The 22,036-nt window shown below is 44.1% G+C and overlaps 1 protein-coding gene across 7 annotated transcripts in view; it reads right to left on the bottom strand.

Annotated features, from left to right (window-relative positions):
- Positions 1-14,920, bottom strand: part of WDR20 (WD repeat domain 20) — an 89,019-nt gene extending 74,099 nt beyond the window's left edge. For 5 of the 7 annotated variants that reach the window (XM_012471214.3, XM_012471215.3, XM_012471216.3 and 2 more), the window contains exon 1: positions 14,620-14,920. In XM_012471214.3, the coding sequence (XP_012326637.2) occupies positions 14,620-14,868 (249 nt within the window). In that variant the 5' untranslated portion in view covers positions 14,869-14,920. The remainder of the gene's footprint in view (positions 1-14,619) is intronic. The other 2 variants (XM_012471217.3, XM_064375223.1) reach the window with 2 other exon arrangements.
- Positions 14,921-22,036: the final 7,116 nt, after the last annotated feature.

The following is a 22,036-nucleotide window of genomic DNA, read 5'->3' as shown; positions in this document are numbered from 1 at the left end:
AGATCGTGCCATTGCACTCCAACCTGGGCAACAAGAGTGAGACTCCGTCTCAAACAAAAGAAAAGAAAGATGAAAGAGACTGACGATAAATGCATACATAAGAAAACATAACAAATACCAGCGCTATGGTCTGAATGTTTGTGTCCCCCGCAAAATTCATATATTGAAACCTCATCACCAATGTGATAATATCGGGAGGCAGTAGTGATTAGTTCATGATGGTGTGGCTCCCATGGATGGGATTAGCACCCTTCTAAAAGAGGTCCCAGAGAGCTACCTTGCCCTTCCACCATGTGAAGACACAGTGAGCAGACATCAACCAGAAAGAGGGCCCTCATCAGATACTGAATCTGCCAATACCTTCATCTTGGACTTCACAGACTCCAGAATTGGAAGAAATAAATTTCTGTTCTTTACAGGCTGCCTAATCAATGGTATTTCGTTACAGTAGCCTAACAGACTAGGACAACAAGTAGTAAGTATTATACGATTTTGAGACAGGGTCTTGCTCTAATAACACAGGCTGGAATGCAGTAGCGTGAGCGCAGCTCACTGCAACCTCAAACTCCTATGCTCAAGAGATCCTCCCACCTCAGTATCCCGTGGAACTATAGGTGTGCGCCACCGTGTCCAGCTCATTTAAAAATTTTCTAACATAGACAAGGTCTCAAACTCCTGGCCTCAAGCAATCCTCTTGCTTTAGCCTCCCCAAGTGCTGGGATTATAGGTATAAGCCTCTGTACCCAGCCAAAGGATTGTTAAGAGCGATGTTACTGAAGATGACCAATAGCTACCATGAATTGATGGTCAAGAGGAGGTTCTCTGAGGGATGATGACATTTCAGCTGTGATCTAAACAGCAAGAAGGAGCCAGCAATGCATAAAATAAGGGAGGTGAGCATTCCTTGCAGAGAAAACAGCTAGTATAAAGAGGTTCTACAGAGGGCACAGGTTGGACTAACAAATTCTCATCTAGCAGTGTATTAGGTTGCTCTTCCATTGCTGTAAGGAAATACCTGAGACTGGGTAATTTATAAAGAAAGAAGTTTAACTGCAGGCTTTACAGGAAGCATAATGCTGTCATCTACTTGGCTTCTAGGAAGGTCTCAGGAAGCTTTCAATCATGGCAGAAGGTGAAGGGCGAGTAAGTACTTCACACAGAGAAAGAAGGTGCAAGGGGGAGACAAGGACGCGCCACACACTTTTTTAAACAGCCAGTCCCAGCGAGAACTCACTCACTATCACGAGGACAGCACCAAGTAGATGGTGCTAAACCATTCACGAGAAATCCACCCCTTGATCTAATCACCTCCCACCAGGCCGCACCTCCAATACTAGGGATTACTATTCAGCATGAGATGTGGGCAGGGACAAATATATAAACCATATCAAGCAGAGATCAGAGCTCCCACTGAGACTCCTAGTTCTGTGCTTACTGACAATATAAATCCCTAGCTTATTGTTAAGCACTCTGGCACTAGGTTGAATAGAACTGGATTCAAACCCCAGGACAATGGCTTATTAGCTTTACAACCTATACAAAGTATCCAATAGCTACAAACCTCAGTTTTCTCACCTGTAAAATAAGGATACTAATAGTGTCTATTTTATAAGATTATTTGCAAAGACTAAATGAGAACATGCATAATCTCTTAGCACAACAATATTCATAATTATCCATAATACATGCTAACATTATTAATAGCATGTTAATATGATTAGTAGATCACTAATATTGGCTATTATTATTACTAAATGATCTCTCAAACCCTGCTGTCTTCCTTTTCAATACTTCCAGGATGTTCAGCTCATTTCTTTATAAGCAAGAAGAAGAAAAAGAGCACTCATGGGCCAGGGCGCAGTGGCTCACACCTGTAATCCTACCACTTTGGGAGGCTGTAGCGGGAGGATTACATCAGGCCAGGAGTTCAAGACCAGCCTGGCAACATGGTGAAACCCTGTCTCTATAAAAAATACAGAAATTAGCCAGGCGTGGTGGCACGTGCCTATAGTCCCAGATACTCAGGAGGCTGAAGTGGGAAGATCATTTGATCCCAGGAGGTGGAGGTTGCAGTGAGTTGAGATCATGCCAGTGCACTCAAGTCTGGGCAACAGAGTGAGACCCTGTGTCCAAAAAACAAAGTAAAAATTAGTCAGGTTGGTGTGGTAGTATGCTCCTCTAGACTCAGCTACATGGGAGGCTGAGGCAGGAGGATTATTTGGGCCCAGGAGGTTGAGGCTGCAGTAAGCCATGACTGTGCCACTGCACTCCAGCCTGGGTACTAAAGTGAAACTCTTTTTCATTTTAAAAAAGAAAAGGAAAAGAAAAAGAGTATCTATGTCATATCTCTTCTACAAAATATTTCCTGGCCCAGCATGGTGTTTCATGCCTATAATCTCAACACTGTGGGAGGCCAAGGAGGGAGGATTGCTTGAACCCAGGCAAGACCAACCCAGATAACACAGCAAAACTTTGTCTCTATCAAAAAATAAAAAAAAATTAGCCAGGCATGGTGGTGCACACCTGTAGTCCCAGCTATATGGAAGGCTAAGGTGGGAGGATGGCTTTAGCCCAGGAGTTCATCAAGGCTGCAGTGAGCCATGATTGAGCCACTGCACTCCAGCATGGGCTACAAAGCGAGACCCTGTTTAAAACAAACAAAAAAAACCCTCCTAATTACTTTCTAGCCTACTATCTCCCACTCTCAGGAATGACATCAGTATCACTCATGGTTCATTTTTTGACAGAAAATCTCGTGTAAGAAGCTTAGTCAGAGGCCTTGGGTTCAACATCAAGCTCTACCATAGCCGTTCACTATTGGCGGACACATCACAATCTCTCCCATGCCCCCCCCAAAAAAAAAATTCCCCAAAGGATGGTTTTGAAGAGAAAATAAAAAGGCTATAAACTGTCAAGAGTTATGCATTTATCCTCTCACCAACTGTACACAGCACCTATTAATAGGCAACGTTCAGTTTTGAATGCTTTTCTAGCAGCTGTATCATTGCTGGTTTATCTCCCGAACTCACCACTAGATTGTACGCACTTTGGGCCAGGGACTATGTCTTATTTATCTTTGGATCCACAGGTCCAATAAATGTTAGTTGAATAAGCCCTTGATTATTCCACTGGACTGTGAACTCTCTGATAGCAGAGATTCTTAACAATATAGAGCAGGCACTCAATAAGTCCTTTTAGAACAAATGTGTGAATATCATGTCCCTCCTCGGTTAGATGATACTCCTATTAAGGTCAGGGCCCGTACCTCATACTTCTTTGATTTCCCATAGTCTGGCATACTGCTTTTCATATAAAAACTAATCAAATATTTATTAAATGAAACATTAAGGCAAGACAGAGCCTCTACAGCAGAGATCCAAGTAAAGAGAATGAGCACCTGTACAAGTTTTACTGTGGCAGAAGAAAAAGGGGTAAACAGTAAAAGGTTAAGTCAACTAAAGAAGAAAACAGGCCAGGCGCGGTGGCTCACACCTGTAATCCCAGCACTTTGGGAGGCCAAGGCGGGTGGGTCACGAGGTCAGGAGTTCGAGACCAGCCTGGACAAGATGTTGAAACCCCGTCTCTACTAAAAATACAAAAATTAGCTGGGTGCGGTGGCACACACCTGTAATCCCAGCTACTGAGGAGGCTGAGGCAGGAGAATCTCTTGAACCTGGGAGGTGGAGGTTGCAGTGAGCTGAGATTGTGCCATTGCACTCCAGTCTGGGTGACAGAGTGAGACTCTGTCTCAAAAAAAAAGAAAAGAAAAAAACAGCTTCATGGCAGAGCAATAATCTACAATTCGGTAACTGAGAATGTTAAAATATTCGCTCTTACTAAATTATTCTTACTTTTTTTTTTTTTTTAAGACGGTCTCATTCTGTTGCTGAGGCTGGAGTACAGTGGCTTGATCACACTGCAGCATCAACCCCCCATCCTGGGATCAAGCAATCCTCTCTTACCTTGGCCTCCTGAGTAGTTGGGACTATGGGTGCACGCCACCACACTCAGCTAATTTTTACTTTTTGGAGAGATGGGGTCTCACTATGTTGTCCAGGCTGGTTTCCAACTCCCCTAGCCTCAAGAAATCCTCCTGCCTTGGCCTCCCAGCATGCTAGGATTACAGGTGTGATGCAATACTATGCCAGGCCTGATTGTTACTTTGTAAATATAAAATTCTTATAAATTCCTTCCTCATGAATGACACTTGCTTCTTTGTTATAAAACCTATAAATTTAAGTTCATTTTACTATCGATACAAAGCAAGATAAGGTGTAACACAGACTGATTTGGCATGTTTTTAGAATAATATATCTATTTTTAAAAAAAAATCTATTACAAAATAAAATTGACAACACAAAAAATTTCTCAATTTATAAATTACCAACTGGCAGAGAAGCTGAAAAGTTGAGAAAAACAGTAAAAGAGCAATTGACATCTAAAACTCAGTCAGAAATAAAAATAAAGCATTTCTGAAATTAGAAATATAAGGCAACGAATTTTAAATTTTACAAAAAAAAAATCTGCACATGACATTTTGGGGCAAATCATCTATTTGAAACCCAATGCAATATTCTTCTACTAGGCGGAGAAATGCTTCTCCACTTCACCTTTACTCCTTAATTCCACTTGATACTTATATTGCTATGCCACACGCAGAGCACAAAACCTCTACTTTATAATGATTGATACAAAAATACCAAATTAGCCGGGCACAGTGGCTCATACCTGTAATGCCAGCACCTTGGGAGCACAAGGCAAAAGGATCACTTGATCTCAGGAGTTCAAGGCCAGCTTAGGCAACACAGCAAGATCCAGTCTTTACAAAAAACTTTTAAAAATTAGCCAGGTCGTGGTGGTTCACGCCTGTAATCCCAGCACTTTGGGAGGCCGAGGCAGGTAGATCACCTGAGGTCAGGAGTTTGAGACCAACCTGACCAATATGGAGAAACCCTGTCTCTACTAAAAATACAAAAAATTAGCCAGGCATGGTGGTGCACATCTGTAATCCCGGTTACTCGGGAGGCTGAGGCAGGAGAATTGATTGAATCCAGGAGGTGGAGGTTACGGTGAGCCGAGATCGCGCCATTGCACTCCAGCTTGGGCAACGAGTAAAACGCTGTCTCAAAAAATAAAAAAATTAGCCAGGCGCAGTGGCACATGCCTATAGTCCAAACTACTCAGGAGGCTGAGGTGGGAGGATCTGAGCCCAGGAAGTTGAAGCTGCAGTGAGCTAAGATCACGCCACTGCCCTCCGGCATGGGTGACACAATGAAGCCCTGTTCAAAATAAAACAACAAAAACAAAAGCCAAACTCTTTAAAGACAGGAGTGTCTAAATACACTTCACATCGGCCACAATAGACAGCAGTGCCTTGTATAACCCAGTCATCAATAAATGCTTGATGAATGAGGATTACGATTTTTATTTTATTGTTTTTTTGAGACACAGTCTCAGCTCTGTCACCCAAGCTGGAGTCCAGTGGCACAATCTCAGTTCACTGCAGCCTCAACCTCCAAAGCTCCAGCAATTCTCCCACCTAAGACACCTGAGTAGCTGGGACCACAGGCATGTACCAACACACCTGGCTAATTTTTTCTTATAGAGATGGGATGTCACTATGTTACCCAGGGTGGTCTCAAACTCCTGGGACTCAAGCAATCCTCCTGCCTCAGCCTCCTAATATACTGGGATATAGGCATGAGCCAAGGTAACTTGTCACTGATACTGTCAATTTCAACTGTCTTGAAAATTAAAACTGAATTCTACCAATTGGAAATGTCTAACAATTAAGGTTACTTCTATTTTTAATGTCTTCTCCTGAATAACCAAACAAGACCACATTTCATATTACTGCACAAACTAACCTCACTGAGAAACAAACAGAATTATTCTCTAAGATACTAAATTCTAGACTACAAAAATTTTTCTATTTTTAAAACAAGGTTCTTGGTCAGGCAAGGTAGCTCACACCTGTAATCCCAGCACTTGGGGAGGCCCAGGAGGGCGGATCACCTGATGTCAGGCAGTCAAGACCAGCCTGGCCAACATGGGGAAATCCCGTCTCAACTAAAAATACAAAATTAGCCAAACATGGTGGCAGATGCCTGTAATCCCAGTTACTCGGGGGGCTCAGGCATGAGAATGGCCTGAACCCGAGAGGCGGAGGTTACAGTGAGCCAAGACCACTCCATTGCACTCCAGAATGGGGAATAGAGCGAGACTGTCTCCAAAAATAAAAATAAAATAAAATAAGGTTCTTTAGCCATACAGCCAAATCGCTCAGTGACAAAATCTACTATGTTTTGATTCTTGCTCAAGCTCAAGTTTTCCATCAAAGCACACTACCCTTCAGTAACCATATTAAGTCAACAATGATCAATATCGTGTAAGTGACACATTTCTTGAGGGCAGAGACTTTGACTATACCCAGTATCTAAAACAGTACCTCATATCTGGTAGGCACACTCCATGAATATTTGCTGAAAGAATGGCATTCATGACTATCTCATGGACTTCAATGACATATTCTGGATGCTTCTCAACATCGCTCATATCCACCCATGGAGTCCTCCTTTTTTGGGGGGGATCCTCGCTTTGTTACGCAGGCTGGAGTGCAGTGACACGATCTCAGCTCACTGCAACCTCCACCTCCTGGGCTCAAGTGATTCTCCTGCCTCCTGACTAGCTGGGATTACAGGCATGCACCACCATGTTCGGCTAATTTTTGTATCTTTAGTAGAGATGGGGTTTCACCATGTTGGCCAGGCTGGTCTCGAACTCTTAACCCCAGATAATCCACCCCCGCTTCAGCTTCCCAAAGTTCTAGGATTACAGGCCACCCGTGGAGTGTTTCAAAATCTCATCACCACCCTCCTCTTCAAGACCAAGAGAACCTAGGTATAGTATGAAAGTATCTCCAGCTTTAAATGATATACTAAGACGCTTTCTCCTCAGTATGCAACATTCCAAAGTCAAATAAATCATCAATATTTCAGAAGTCAGTAAACAGCCCTTACTGGAAAAGAAACACAGGTTTCCAGTCATTCAGCAATCCTGTGTGACCTACTAAATTAAGTACAAGATTTCTTAAAGTAAATCTAATATAAAAAGTTCTAGACTTCTAAACCTCTTTCTCAATTATAAATGGGGAGCCAGTGAGGTATGAAAAATTACAAATGGGGAGAAGGGTGTGAACACGACCCTCTCTGAAGCAGTACAGTTATCTACAACCAGTCTGTGGGGGAAAAATTTTTTAAAAGGCATCTAGTTCAACCTCCCACACAAAGCAGGAATTCCTCCAATGCCACCAACAGGTGGTCCTGCAGTTTTTGACAAAGAGACAGAATATTTCCCATATGAGCATTCCCATAACAGAACGCTCATTCTCTCTCAAGTCAACCCAATATCTTTTTCTTTAATCAGGCTCTAAAATACTTTGGTTTGGCCAGGCGCAGTGGCCAACACGAGGCGGGCGGATCACGGGGTCGGGAGATTGAGACCATCCTTGGCCAACATGGTGAAGCCCCATCTCTATTAAAATGTAAAAACTTGCCAGGCGCGGTGGCTCAAACCTGTAATCCCAGCACTTTGGGAGGCCGAGGCGGGCAGATCACGAGGTCAAGAGATTGAGACCATCCTGGTCAACATGGTGAAACCCCGTCTCTACTAAAAATAGAAAAACTAGCTGGGCGTGGTGGCGAGCGCCTGTAGTCCCAGCTACTCGGGAGGCTGAGGCAGGAGAATTGCTTGAACCCAGGAGGCGGAGGTTGCAGTGAGCCGAGATTGTGCCACTGCACCCCAGCCTGGAGCCTGGCAACAGAGTGAGACTCTGTCTCAAAAAAAAAAAAAAAAAAAAAAAAAAAATGTAAAAACGTATACTTTTGTACCAATCCAAAAAATAAAAGAAAAAAGAAAGAAAAAAACAAAAAATTAGCTGGATGTGCTGGCGCACGCTTGTAGTCCTGGCTACTCAGGAAGCTGAGGCAGGAGAATCACTTGAATCTGGGAGGCAGAGGTTGCAGTGAGCCGAGATTGCATCACTGCACTCAAGCCTGACGACAGAGCGAGACTCCACCTCAAAAAAAAAAAAATACTTTGGCTTTTATCAACTGACTCCCAACTTCATCTCAGCATCAAGAACATAAAGCCCTTCTAGCATAAAGACCTAGAAATCACAGTGTTTACAGCTTGCTTCCCAAACACCCCACCTCTCTCAATTCAAATTCAAGTAGGCAATAAATCAAAGAGATGAAGACATCTCCTCAATAGAATGATGAATCCATTTTCGTTTAAAAAAAAGAATTAAGCACAGAATCATACAACCTTTAGAGATGGAAAGGCCTTAGAACCCTCTAAATATATACTGCCTACCTCTTGTAGTTATCACTTCAGTAACTTCTCTGGGCAGCACATTTGTGGTCTTGAATTTTAAGATGTGGGGAGATAGGTAGTAAGGTTCTCTGGCTTGACTGTCAAGTAACTCTGAGTACAGTTTTTGTTTATTATTGATTGTTTTGTTTGTTTTGAAACAGATTCTCACTCTGCTACACAGGCTAGAGCGCAGTGGCACAATTACAGCTCACTGCAGCCTCAACCTCCCAGTTCAAGTGATCCTTCCACCTCATCATACTTTCAAGTAGCTGGGACTAGAGTCACATGACACCATGCCAGCTAATTTTTTTTTTTGTAGAGACAGGTTTCCACTATGTTGCTCAGGCTGGACTCCTGCAATCCTCCCGCCTCAGCCTCCCAAAGTGTTAGGATTACAGGCATGAGCCACCACCAATGGCCTGAGTATGGTTTTTAAAAGCTGTACATGGATCTTGTAGGTGACATGGTTTGACAGAGTACATCAAAAGTAATCTGTGCCATTTGTTTACTATTACTTCATTGTTTCTTATACGATTTCCCAATTTTAAGAAAGTTAAATCTGTTAACTACTAGCAATATTTTTCAATGTCTTTGAAAAGATACGAGCTATTAAAAAATATCCAAGTTACTTTTAGGTCCAAAATTGAATAGGTTTTCAGCTTCTAAAGATCTCTTTCAAGTTTAGCATAGATAGACATAGCTTTACTCAGTCATTCACTCGACAAATACACCGTAAGGGCCTAATTCTAAACTGGACACTGAACTGGGCATTGAGAAGATGGAGAAGAGGAATGATAAGGTCCCTATTCTAAAGGAGCTTTGCTTATAGAAGGCACAATTGGATCATCACATAGAGAATTACAAATTAAGAAAAGTTCTAGGAAGGCAAAGTACAGGATGCTCTAAGGACACGTAATAGGACCCGTAATCCCAGCACTTTGGGAGGCTTAGGGGCGTGAATCACTTGAGACCAGGAGTTCAAGACTAGTCTGGCCAACATGATAAAACCCGGTCTCTGTTAAGATACAAAAATAAAAGCCAGGGATGGCGGCTCACACCTGTAATCCCAGCACTTTGGGAGGCCAAGGCGGGCAGATCAGGAGGTCAAGAGATCCAGACCATTCTGGCTGACTAAAAATACAGAAATTAGCTGGGTGTGGTGGCGCATGCCTATAGTCCCAGCTACTCAGAAGGCTGAGGCAGAAGAATCACCTGAACCCGGAAGACAGAGTTTGCAGTGAGCCGAGATCATGTCACTGCACTCCAGCCTGATGACAGAGTGAGATTCCATCTCAAAAAAAAAAACAAAAATGAGTCAGGTATGGTGATGCATGCTGGTAATCCCAGCTACTTAAGAGGCTGGGGCACAAGAATCATTTGAGCCCCAGCAGTGGAGGTTGCAGTGAGCCAAGATCACACCACTGCACTCCAGCCAGGGAACAGAGCAAGACTCTTTCTCAAAACAAACAAACAAACAAACAAAAACATGTAATGGGGGAAAACTGATACACCCTGGGGATTTAAAGGAGTTGCTGAGGAAGTAATGATTAAGCTGAGATCTGAATGTAGACCATTCATATTTATGTAAAAATAGATCTCCATAAAATAAGGGGATTGGTCCAATAAGCCCAGCTACACCTTTGACATCTTTTATATCCTACATCCTCAAACAACATTTTTTTTTTTTTTGTGAGACAGAGTCTAGTTCTGTCATCCAGGCTGGAGTACAGTGGTACAATCTTGGCTCACTGCAACCTCCGCCTCCTGGGTTCAAGTGATTCTCCTGCCTCAGCCTCCTAAGTAGCTGGGACTGCAGGCGAGCGCCACCACACCCAGCTAATTTTTGTATTTTTGGTAGAGACAGGGTTTCACCATATTGGCCAGGCTGGTCTCGGACTCCTGACCTCAGGTGCTCCACCTGCCTCAGCCTCCCAAAGTGCTGGGATTACAGGCATGAGCCACCGCACATAGTCCCCAGCATTTTTTTTTAAAAGACAGGGTCTCCTTCTGTTGCCCAGGTTGGGGTGCAGTGGCACAATCATGGCTCACTGTAACCTTAAATCTTGGGCTCAAGAGATGCTCACTCCTCAGCTTCCCGAGTAGCTGTGACTACAGGCACATACCACCATGTCCAGCTAATTTTTTTTTTTTTTTTGAAGACACAGGGTATTTCTACATTGCCCAGGCTGGTCTCAAACTCCTGGGCTCAAGTGATCCTCCCAAAGTGCTAGGATTACAGGCATGAGCCATTGCACCCGACCACAACCTCTTTTTCAAAAAGGAGAACAAAGTATGTAATAAAGATGTTTGAGAGCTAGTAGCTGAAAGTCTTTTGAGGAGAGAGGGACAGGGTCTTATTTGGCTCTGAATACCTCACATCATCTTGCCTAGTATTATTACTATCACTGTAGTCACTCAAATCTGGTGAATTGATTAGTGTCAGCATTAAATCAATGTTAATACTGTTTTTAGTTCAATAAATTTGCAGAGCTATATACAAGAAACCCCATTCCAAACTTCCCCGATTGTGAAAAGATGTTTTAATTTACCTCAAGGATTCAATAAAATAATATATGGCAAAATGCTGGGGTAGATTCTGAAGTGCTTGGAGTATATGATATAAAAAGCTCAGCCTCTTCTAAGATAGTTGTTTAGACTCAGTTAGGCTTCATTTTCCTTACTATGAGAAAAAATTCTAACACAGGTTTGCATCCCCTCTCTGGCCTTGGTTTTCTCTGAGGAAGGTGAAATAACAAACTCTAAAGTTCCTTCTAGCTCCAGACACTGATCTGTAAACCGTTTTAAAAGGGTCAAGATTGCACTCCTCAGCATGAATGTTAGACTACTTCCTCACTCACTCCATTTCCCCAGGACTCCATGCTTCCTCTCAGGAATGGCAGCACGTAATTCATGATTTAAGTTCTTGAAAAGACCTATTTTCTACTCATTTTACATTACAGACTTAAGTTGAATTTATTCATCAAAATTAGATCTTCTGGATAATCCAAATAATTATTGTAAAATTGTACATGCCTCAAAGGAAAAAAAAAACAGTCAAAACAGCCAACTGTGTGCTGGGCATGGTAAGTCACATACATAATCTCAGCACTTTAACAGGCTGAGACGGGAAGACTGCTTGAGGCCAGGAAGACCAGCCTGGGCAACACAGCAAGATCTCCATCTCTTAAAAACAAAAATTTTTTTTAAAAAATTAGCCAGACGTGGTGGTGGTGCATGCCTGTGTGCCAGGCACTAGGGAGGCTGAAGTGGGAGGATCATCTGAGCCCAGGAGTTTGAGGCTGTAGTGAACTATGAGCATGCTATCGCACTCCAGCCTAGGCAACAGAATAAGATCCTGTCTCTAAAAACAAAAATAAAAACATGTTTAATGGCCAACTGTCAAAAATAGACTTATAACTACTAACTCTAAAAAGTAAATTTTGGTTTTCCAATTAAGGAAAATTTATTTCCTATATTTTACATCAAAAAATAGTCACAAAAAGTCACTTATACTCAGAAATAACAATAAATAAACGCAAACTCATTCATGAAAAAAATGTTAAGTTACAATTAAAAGAGAGTTGAAACGTCTGTGACGTAATGCAAATTTATCTACAAGATACTACCACATGAAAATGAAATCTTACCTCCCTCAAAACACGTTAAAACACTCAAATTGTGCAGGTAAGGGCAATTTATGTATTTCAGATTTATCTTATTTCAAATAATTTTTTGGTATAGTTTTAAAAACCTTGCCTACTTTTACCCTTCAATGAATAGCATCCCACTAAAAGAGAACACTATTACAATGATACTTCCAGGCAAGAAACCTGTCTTTATGATGTAAACCAGGGGTACAGGATCCAGATAGGGTTTGCCATTAGGATGCTTCTGAAGTAATAACCTTTCAAAGAAAAAAACACTTGTTGGGGGTGGGATGGAGTCTCGCTCTGTCACCCAGGCTGCAGTGAAGTGGCGCAATCTCAGCTCACCGCAACCTCCGCCTCCCGGGTTCAAGAGGTATCTCCTGCCTCAGCCTCATGAGTAGCTGGGATTACAGGCACACGCCATCATGCCCGGCTAATTTTTGTATTTTCAGTAGAGACGGGGTTTCACCGTGTTGGCCAGGCTGGTCTTGAACTCCTGACCTCAGATGATCCATCCGCGTTGACCTCCCAAAGTGCTGGGATTACAGGTGTGAGCCACTTCACCCAGCCAGAAAAAATTTTTTTAAAGTAATGCCTGCATTAATAATTGCTGGTTAATTTAGTTTTTAGGCACATTGTATTTTTAAAACTTAAAATTCTAACTTAATTTCTAGAGACAAAATTGATCCTTTCACTCTGAATATCAACGTCAAGATGGCAGCTTCTCATTTGACAGTTACTCTTAGTATTTAACTATATTTTACATATACTGAGTGTTTCAGGGCCTTAAAGCTCATTACAGTTATTTTATATACATATGTTTTTTTTTTTCTTTTTTTAAGAGTTTCACTCTTGTTGCCCAGGATGGAGCGCAATGGTGCAATCTCACAGCTCACTGCAACCTCTGCCTTCAGAGTTCAAGTGATTCTCCTGCCTCATCCTCCCAAGAAGCTAGGATTACAGGCATGCACCACCACGCCCGGCTAATTTTGTATTTTTAGCAGAGTCAGGGTTTTTCCATGTTGGTCAGGCTGGTCTCGAACTCCCGACATCAGGTGATCTGTCCTCCTCGGCCTCCCAAAGTGCTGAGATTACAGGCATGAGCCACGCCCGGCCACAGTTATTATATTATTAATTACAACATGTGCACTGTAACATTCCCTTTTTAAAGAGGTGCAAATATAAGTTAAATAACTTATCCAAGGTCACCCAACAAGTAAGTGACAATGTTGGGAGTAGGAGTAAAACTTCAGCTCCTAGACTGAAAACTACTTCAAGCTTTTGCAATACCAAAAGAGAAAAAAAAAGGGCAAGCGATTTACCTTCAATAACTTCCAACAGCATATCCTAAACACTTATTATCGTAAACACTAATAAAACAGATTCACCCTGAACGAAAGAAACAACTTGCTACATTTAGATACCACTGTCATTTCCCCAGCTCTTTTAACAAGCAAAAATCCTGTACTGGATCTGGCTATATTAAATCCTAGGGAATGTTCACACTTCACTATGTACAATTTATTTTCATGCTAACATACATTTACGAATTAATCTTTTATCACCTTGTCCCATTTGGAGGTGGTGTGGGATGCATTAATTTCCTCACTCTTCCATGAAATCAAGTCAAGACTACAATCTCAAAAATACGCAATTCTCGGTGAAAACATAGTTACATAGCCAATGAAAGAAAAGCTCTAATAAATTGCTGCTTTTAAAGAGATACCTTTAAAAGATGCTTACATGCTTCACAGAATTACTGGTAACTCACCCGCCAAGAAGGATGGTCCCTTTAAAGTAGCTTTTAAGGCATATTCCTCCCTGTTTAGGACACAGTCTGACTCGTTGGACAAGATTAATCTGGGCACTCACACACCACCCCTCTGAACCTGGAAACATTATTGCAAGAACTGTAGTACTCAGCCCTTCTCATACTACAGGGACAAGATGACCCTCCTTAACAATCTTTGAGAAGGTCCCCTCGGCGGAGACAGTGACAGCCGTCCTCCCGCGGATGTTTTCGGAAATATTAGTGTTAACACCAGGAGAAGCTCCTAGGAAGTGTCAGTGCGGCAGCAGGTGGAGTAGCCCTGCGTGCCGAGCAGGTTCTTTCTGACCTAGTCTTGGTCCTCCGCTCCCCGGCCCGGGTTCCGCCTTACAGAGATCTTGCTAAGCCGTCTTGCGCCCCTGTTCTCTAACCCAGGGAGAGACTTCCAACCCTCCAGGGAGGCGAGGCAATCGAAGCAGACAAGACGGCCACCCCACCTCTTCCGGGGACTCGCAGGCCCGCTCCCTGGCCATGTCAGAGCCTGATGGACCAGGCTGGAGGGGACGCAGCCGGCTCCTCTGGGAGACTCCCAGGCGGAACCCCGAGCCCCACGGTCCCTTTCCACAGCCCCCACTCCTTCGAAACGCCACCGCCACCACCCTCCTCACTCCTGAATCCCCTCTCCTCAGGAGCACCCCAGTGGAGTTACCGGCCCACTCAAAAGTAAGAGCGACGGCCACCCGTCTCGGTCACCCTGGCCCCGCTGTCACCGCCCTGCTCCCGGCCTCTGCCCACGCCGCTGGCGGGCCCCGGTGACGCCCGGGTCGGTACCTTGCGGACCCCCTTGTAGATATAGAAGTAGAGCTCCCGGCCCACATTGAAGCAGAGGCGGTCGCCGTTGCCAGACTGGTCGTTGAGGTTTACGAAGGAGACGCGGACAGGGTTGGATCCCTGCGAGTTGAAGGGCACCCGGTTGGGCCGGCTGTACTCCGAGTGCGGCAGCAGCTTGTACAGACCTTCCCGGGTAGTGAATTGGGTCTTAATCTCGTTCATCTCCTTCCCTCCTCCCTCCGTCGCCATCTTGGAAAGCAGCGTTCATCCTGCCCTAAGTGCCCGGATCACGCCCACCGCGCAGGCGCTGTTCCTGGTGCTCGCTCTCCCCCAACCCCCCGCCTCTTCCTTCTCGCCCCTCCCACCCGCGGGCCAGCCCCACGAAGGCGGGGCGAAGAGAAGGGGCGGGCTTGTTTGCGGCCCGACTGCGCAGGCGTGCTCACCTGGCGCGCTCCACGCGACGGGGCGTCCGCAGGCTCCTCCCTTAGGCGTGGCCTCCGGGTTGCTGGGCTGCTTCCCAGGTGAAGCCGGCTCCTTCTTGTGGGGGTCAAGCTGATCGTTCCGCATCCGCCAGGGCCGAAGGAAAGCCGGTCTGGGGAAGCCGCGGCGGGGCTGGCGTCCGGACCTTGCGGTGAACTTGAGGGCGCCTCCTCAGCTGTCTCCCGCCCTGCCCTGAGGGGCGCCGGGACCCCGAAGAGAAGAGCGGAAGAAGAGCGCCACCCCGACTGCCACTGCTTCGGGGCCAGCACGCGGGGTCCCCTGCAGGGAGCTGGGACGGCTCCAGCCCTCCTGGGCCCTCCCTTCGGTACGGGGACTGTCCCGCCTAGAGGGCCTGAGGACCCGCGCCACCGTCTGGATCCCCTGTCAGGAAGCCCCTGTGAAGCCTCCTCGCCGCCGTTTCTGAGAAGGTACCGAAGAACTCAAGATTTACGCTTCACTGTGTTTTTTTTTTAGGCGGGGTGGGGAGAGAGAAGAATGTGGCAGACTATGGGTATTCTCAAGCCAGATGTCCTCATTCCTGTGTGGTGAGCACTGGCGGCCTCCGCTTCTTAGCGAAGGTTTGTCCTCACCAGGTGTTCCTAGACAGGGGGCGGGGCGGGGCGGGGAAGCGCTTTGGGAACTGCGGACCGCGTCTACGCAGGATTCACTTCTCTTGCTCAGTAGTTTATGAAGAGCTCTTAATAACATTTAAGATCATTCTTTTTCAGAAGCCTCAAGTGGAGTCTGTAAGAGTGTTTACTAGGAGATCCGTAGTGGTATGCCTGTAATGCACAGGGTCTAGATTTATAAGGACGGGCACACGTGCCAAAGTAAGATTAAACAGTCACTATTTTATATCTGGGTTTCTTGGCATGTTGCACCAGAATAAGAAAGTTTCTAAAGTGACAGAAACATTCTGATAGAATTCCAAGGAGTAGGGGGAAACCAACATTTGTAACACTGAGATTGAACTATTCCTGAAAGTTCAGATTATATCTGGAGGGTCACAAAAGAAGTGAACGGGGGCAATTTCTCAAGTAGGAGAAGTCTAAATCATAAACATTTTCTGTACCACAAAGCAAGCAGATACCAATAGAAACTGTGCCAATGATGTAATAATACATTTGATAATATCTTTCTCCTTTGTAGTGTTGGCAAAAAAAAAAAAAAAAACCACTGAAGTCCTACTTAATTAATAGAGCCTTAAAAATACTTAAATTTTTTTGTTACAATTGTTTTGGTGTTATCTGACTTTCCCTAAAAGTCACATAGAGATCAGAAATCTTAAAACACTAGGGTATGGGCCAGGTGCGGTGGCTCACACCTGTAATCCCAGAACTTTGGGAGGTGGGCGGATCACGAGATCAGGAGATCGAGACCATCCTGGCTAACACGGTGAAACCCCATCTCTACTACAAATACAAAAATTTGCCAGGCATGGTGGCACGCGCCTGTCGTCCCAGCTACTCCGGAAGGCTGAGGCAGCAGAATCAGCAGAATCGTTTGAACCCGGAAGGTGGAGGTTGCAGTGAGCCGAGATTGTGCCACTGCAACCCAGTGAGACTCGTCTCCAAAAAAAAAAAAAAACCACCAGTGTATGTTCTGTGGTTCCCATGGCTATATCCCAAACTCCATAACTGTGGTACTTTTACATTGAAAACACATATCTTACAGTAATCAACCTGAGGGATAGTGACAGCTTGAATAATCTAAAAACAATTTTTCTGTGTTTCCTAGTTATCAAGAGGAAAAAAAGTATTTATACTTTTTGGGGAAAAAAACCCAGCAAGCAAAAGTTAAAAAAAAAAAATTGGGACCGGGCATGGTGGTTCACGCCTATAATCCCAGCACTTTGGGAGGCCGAGGTGGGTGGATCACTTGAGGTCAGGAGTTTGAGACCAGCCTGGTCAACATGGAGAAACCCCGTCTCTATTTAAAAAAAAAAAAAAAAAAAAAAAAAAAAAAAATTGTATTATTCCTCAATTAACCACAACATTCTATTTCCCATAATCCCTATATAATTCAAGCATTCTGTCAAGATTTTACCCTACATAAATTCAATATTTTATTATTATCACAGTAGTAGACTATTCACTTCATCTCATGCATAGCCTTTGAATAATCTCTATTTTTATTATTTTTCTCTCATACCTTTTCTTTCACCCTATACTCAAAGATCCAGTAAGTAACACCCAAATCTAAATAACTGGGCCTGAATGGCCAGGTGTGGTGGCTCACGCCTGTAATCCCAACACCTTGGGAGGCCAAAGCAGGCAGATCACGAGGTCAGGAGTTTGAGACCAGCCTGGCCAACATGATAAAACCTTGTCTTTACTAAAAATACAAAAATTAGCCGGGCGTGTTGGCACACGCTGTAATCCCAGCTACTTGGAAGGCTGAGGCAGGAGAATCACTTGAACCTGGGAGGTGGATGTTGCAGTGAGCAGAGATCGCACCACTGCACTCCAGCCTGGGCAACAGAGTGGGACTCCATCTCAGGGGGAAAAATAAATAAATAAATAAGCAACTGGGCCTGACCTAAATTTTATTTCTGACTTTCAGTTTCAAACCGGGTTGGTTTTTTTTTTTTTTTTTTTTAAGATGGAGTCTCTGTTGCCCAGGCTGGAATAAGGTGATTCAGTCTCAGCTCTCCGCCTCCCAGGTTCAAGTGATTCTCCCGCCTCAGCCTCCCCAGTAGCTGGGATTACAGGTATCCACCACCACACCCAGCTAATTTTTGTATTTTTAGTAGAGATGGGGTTGCACCACATTGGCCAGGCTGGTCTCAAACTCCTGACCTCAAGTGAACCACCCACCTCAGTTTCCCAAAGTGCTAGGATTACAAGCGTGAGCCACCATGCTCTGCTTCAAACCGGGTATTTCTAAATAAATTCATCATTCTAAACCTTATCAGTTCTTTTTTCATTTCAAACTTGAATCATTATAATGGTTTTGTGAATTATTTCCTTCTAAACAACTACCAAAATAATTTTCTAAAGACGGTGCTTTAGACATTACATATTCTTTTGCCCAAAAACTTTCAATTATTTGAAATATCCACACAATTTAAGTTATACACCAGCACTTCTCAGCCTGTTTCTTACTTATTGCATAAATCCTCCATTCTAGTCAAATGGTTCTGCTGTCGTCATTTGCTCTGCGACCCAGGCTGGAGTGTAGTGGCTCGATCTTGGCTCACTGCAACCTCCACCTCTCAGGTTCAAGCAAATCTCCCAAGTAGCAGGGACTACAGGCATGCACCACCGTGCCCAGCTAATTTTTGTATTTCTTGTAGAGATGGGATTTTGCCGTGTTGCCCAGGCAGATCTCAAACTCCTGGGCTCAAGCAGTCCACTCACCTCTGCCTCCCAAAATTCAAGGTGTGAGGCACCATGCCCAACCTGCTGTCATCTTAGCTATGTCCCTTGCTTGAGATGACCTTCCCCTCACTGCCCACCTTTCTCCTTTATAGCTTGTTATTTAAGAACTAGTTTAAATTCCATCCGCAACAAGCCCTGAGTGATAAAACCATATTTGAAACCAAGGATTCTCAACTCAGGACCCATAACTGGCTTCAGGGAATGTTTAAACTCCCTATAATTGTGTTCAAAATTTTATGTGCATATTCATTATATCATTAGAGTCTTATCAACATGTGCTAATTAGCTTGTATTTATTTATTTATTTTGAGAGTCTGGCTCTGCAGCCCAGGCTGCAGTGCAGTGGTGCAATCTTAGCTCACTGCAACCTCCACGTCCCAGGTTCAAGTGATTCTCTTGCCTCAGCCTCCTGAGTAGCTGTGATTACAGGCGCCTGCCACCACACCCAGTTAAATTTTTTTGTATTTTTTGTAGAGACAGGGCTTCTCCATTTTGGCCAGGCTGATCTGAAACTCCTGACCTCAGGCGATCTGTCCGCCTCAGCCTCCCGGAATGCTGAGATTACAGATGTGAGCCACAACACCCAACCCCCTTGTGTTAATATTTATATTTTTTACATATATGCTACCTTTTAACCAGATTGTATGCACACTTAAGCATAGGAGTAACCTTGTTAAAATTCTCTGTAGTCTCAATTTTTTTTCTTTTTCCTCTTTTTAGAGACAGGGTCTAACTATGTTGCCTGGGCTGGAAGTACAGTGGTACAGGCCTGGCTCATTGCAGCCTCGACCTTCTAGGTTCAAGCCATCCTCCTGCCCCAGCCTCCTGAGTAGCTGGGACTACAGGAACACATCACCATGCCCAGCTAAATTTAAAATTTTTTATAGAGACAGAATCTCACTATGTTGCCCAGGCTGATCTTGAACTCCTGGGCTCAAGTGATCCTCCTGCCTCAGCCTCACAAAATGTTGTGATTACAGGTATGAGCCACCACAGCCAGCCTGTATTCTCAAATTTTTTTTTCTTTTTTTTTTTTTTTTGAAAGAAAGAAAGAAGCTCAAAATTTTTGATTAGCTACATATGTTACATTGTTCTAACTTTTGGGATGCATCAGTAAACAAAAATTCCTCACTCATGGATTCCATATTCTTGCAGGGAGAAGACAGAGGATAAGCAATAACAGAGACAATAAGCACAACTAAGTATGTCGTGTAGTGATTAGCGCTAGGAAAAAGAAGTCGGTCAGGGTAAGAGGGATGGAGAATATGTCAGGTAATTTGCAGTTTCAAATATGGTGGTCAAAATAAGCCTCTTTGACATACTGACATTTCTGCAAAGATTTGATAGAAGTAAGGGGGTGGGCCATGGGAAGAACTGAGGAAAGAGTGGACCAAGGACAGGAAAAAACCACAGCAGAGGCCCCCAAGGCGGAAGTGTGCCTAGTGTGTTCAAGGAACAGTAAGAAGGCCATTGTGCTGGAGCAGAGTGAGCAGGGAAACCACTGCAGGGTTTAAGAATGTATTTGTTTGCTGGTTTGAGAATAGATTTAAGGAAAGCAAGTGTAAAGCGGGAAGATCACTAAGGAGGCTAACTGCAGTAATCCAGGCCACAGGTGCCAAAAACTTGGACTAGGTAGCAATTGAGATTAAAAGAGGTTAGAGAATCCTATATATCCCTGAAGGTAAAGCCCATAGGATTTCCCAGCAGATGGGATGTGACTTGTGGGAGAAATGAGTCAAGAATGACTCCAAGGTAGGCATAAGCAAGTGAATGGTGGAAATGCCATTAACAGAGATGAGGAAGGCTGAGGAAGAGCAAGTTTTGAAAAGAAGATTAGAATTCCATTTTTAACTTATTGAATATGAAATATCTATTAGGGAATGTCCAGAGGCAATTGAATAATCAAGTCTGGAAAGAGGTCTGAGCTGCCCGTCTGTATTCTGCAGTTATCAGCTGGTAGGTAGTATTTAAAGCCTGGATAGTCTGGGCATGGTGGCTTATGCCTGTAATCCCAGCACTTTTGGGAGGCTGAGGCAGAAGGATCACTTGAGCCCAGAAGTTCAACACCAGCCTGAGCAATATGGTGAGACCCTGTCTCTACAAAAATTTTAAAAATCAGCCTGGTGTGGTGGTGTATTCTAGCAGTCCCAGAAGGCTGAGGCAGGAGGATCACTTGAGTCCAGGAGGTTGAGGCTACACTACAGTAAGCTGTGATTATGCCACTGCTCTCCAGCCTGGGCAACAGAGGGAGACCCTATCTCAAAAAAAAAAAAAAAAAAAGGTAAAATTAACTCAAAATGGATAAAGACCTAAATGTAAGAACTAAAACTATGAAGCTATGATCACACCACTGCACACCAGCCTGAGCAATAGAGCAAGACCCTGTCACAAAAAAAAAAAGAATGGACAAAGGATCTGAATAGACATTTCTGCAAAGAAGTTACAGAAATGGCCAGTGAGCACGTGAAAAGATACACAACTTTATTAGCCATCAGGGAAATGCAAATTAAAACCACAAGTAGCTATCACTTCATATACACTAGGATGGCTATAATTTAAAAAGATAAATGTTGGTAAGAATGTAGAGAAATTTAAACCCCCATATACTGCAGGTAGGAAGGAAAAATGATACAGCCACTTTGGAAAATAGTCTGGCAGTTCCGTAAAAGTTTCAACAGTTACCATAATGTAGGGCTGTGGAGGCCCCACAGGGTCATGGGGTGTCCTTTATGCTGTGTTGAGGTGCAGGATCCAAGAGGTAAAGAGACAGGACACTGAAGAACTGGTGAAGAGCATCAGGACTCAGGGGGCCACACCATCTGTGAGTGGAGATCAGCAGCGGCCCCCAAATGCCCAAGAGTATCTGTATTTATTAGGTACAAGCAGGGGGCAGGGTCGTGAGTGAGGTCATCATCTATAGTCTTCGTAATAGGGCATATATAATCACGTGACTTACAAGCGAGGGGACCACCCCATTATGTCACCTGGTCAGAGAGGTGGGCCGTGCACATCAGGGGGCTGTGCCGTGCACAGTAGTAGAGGGTCGTGTACAGAAAAGGGGTCCACCCCCATTAGGTCACCGAGGCAAGGAGGTAGGCTGTGTGCAACAGGGGTCGTGTGCAACACTTCTTATCTGGGGACTGGAGACTTCAAAGGATTTCTAATAGAAGGATACTGTAAGCTTAATGCAGTGGGAGCTGACAGACTTGTGCTCTTCTCTTTATTTATTTATTTATTTATTTATTTATTTATTTGTTTTGCTCTTCTCTTAAGATATTTATGGGAGGATTCTTTGAGCTAGCACAGAAGCGAGAAAAGACTGACAGGTGTACAGCCACCGTGACTGGTCACACCAGAGGGGTTCCTCTCCCTCAGTTACTTCCAGGATCTCAGGCCTGAGGCCTACTTTCCACAGGAACTGGATGCAGCGTACTACAACTCCTTTATCAGGAGGAGAGGCACTTGCTCCAAGCCTGCCATACAGCGTATGCCCTTTCAGGCAGGGACGCCACTGTCTGGATCTTTGGTTCTCATCCTGGTCTGGCTGTTTTGCCATG

Source organism: Aotus nancymaae, unplaced genomic scaffold (genome assembly GCF_030222135.1).
Source record: "Aotus nancymaae isolate 86718 unplaced genomic scaffold, 86718_ANA_hifiasm-v0.15.2.pri h1tg000011l, whole genome shotgun sequence".
Taxonomy (NCBI): domain Eukaryota; kingdom Metazoa; phylum Chordata; class Mammalia; order Primates; family Aotidae; genus Aotus; species Aotus nancymaae.
Note: the sequence above shows the minus strand (reverse complement) of the source record. Positions and strands in the feature narration are given on the sequence as shown.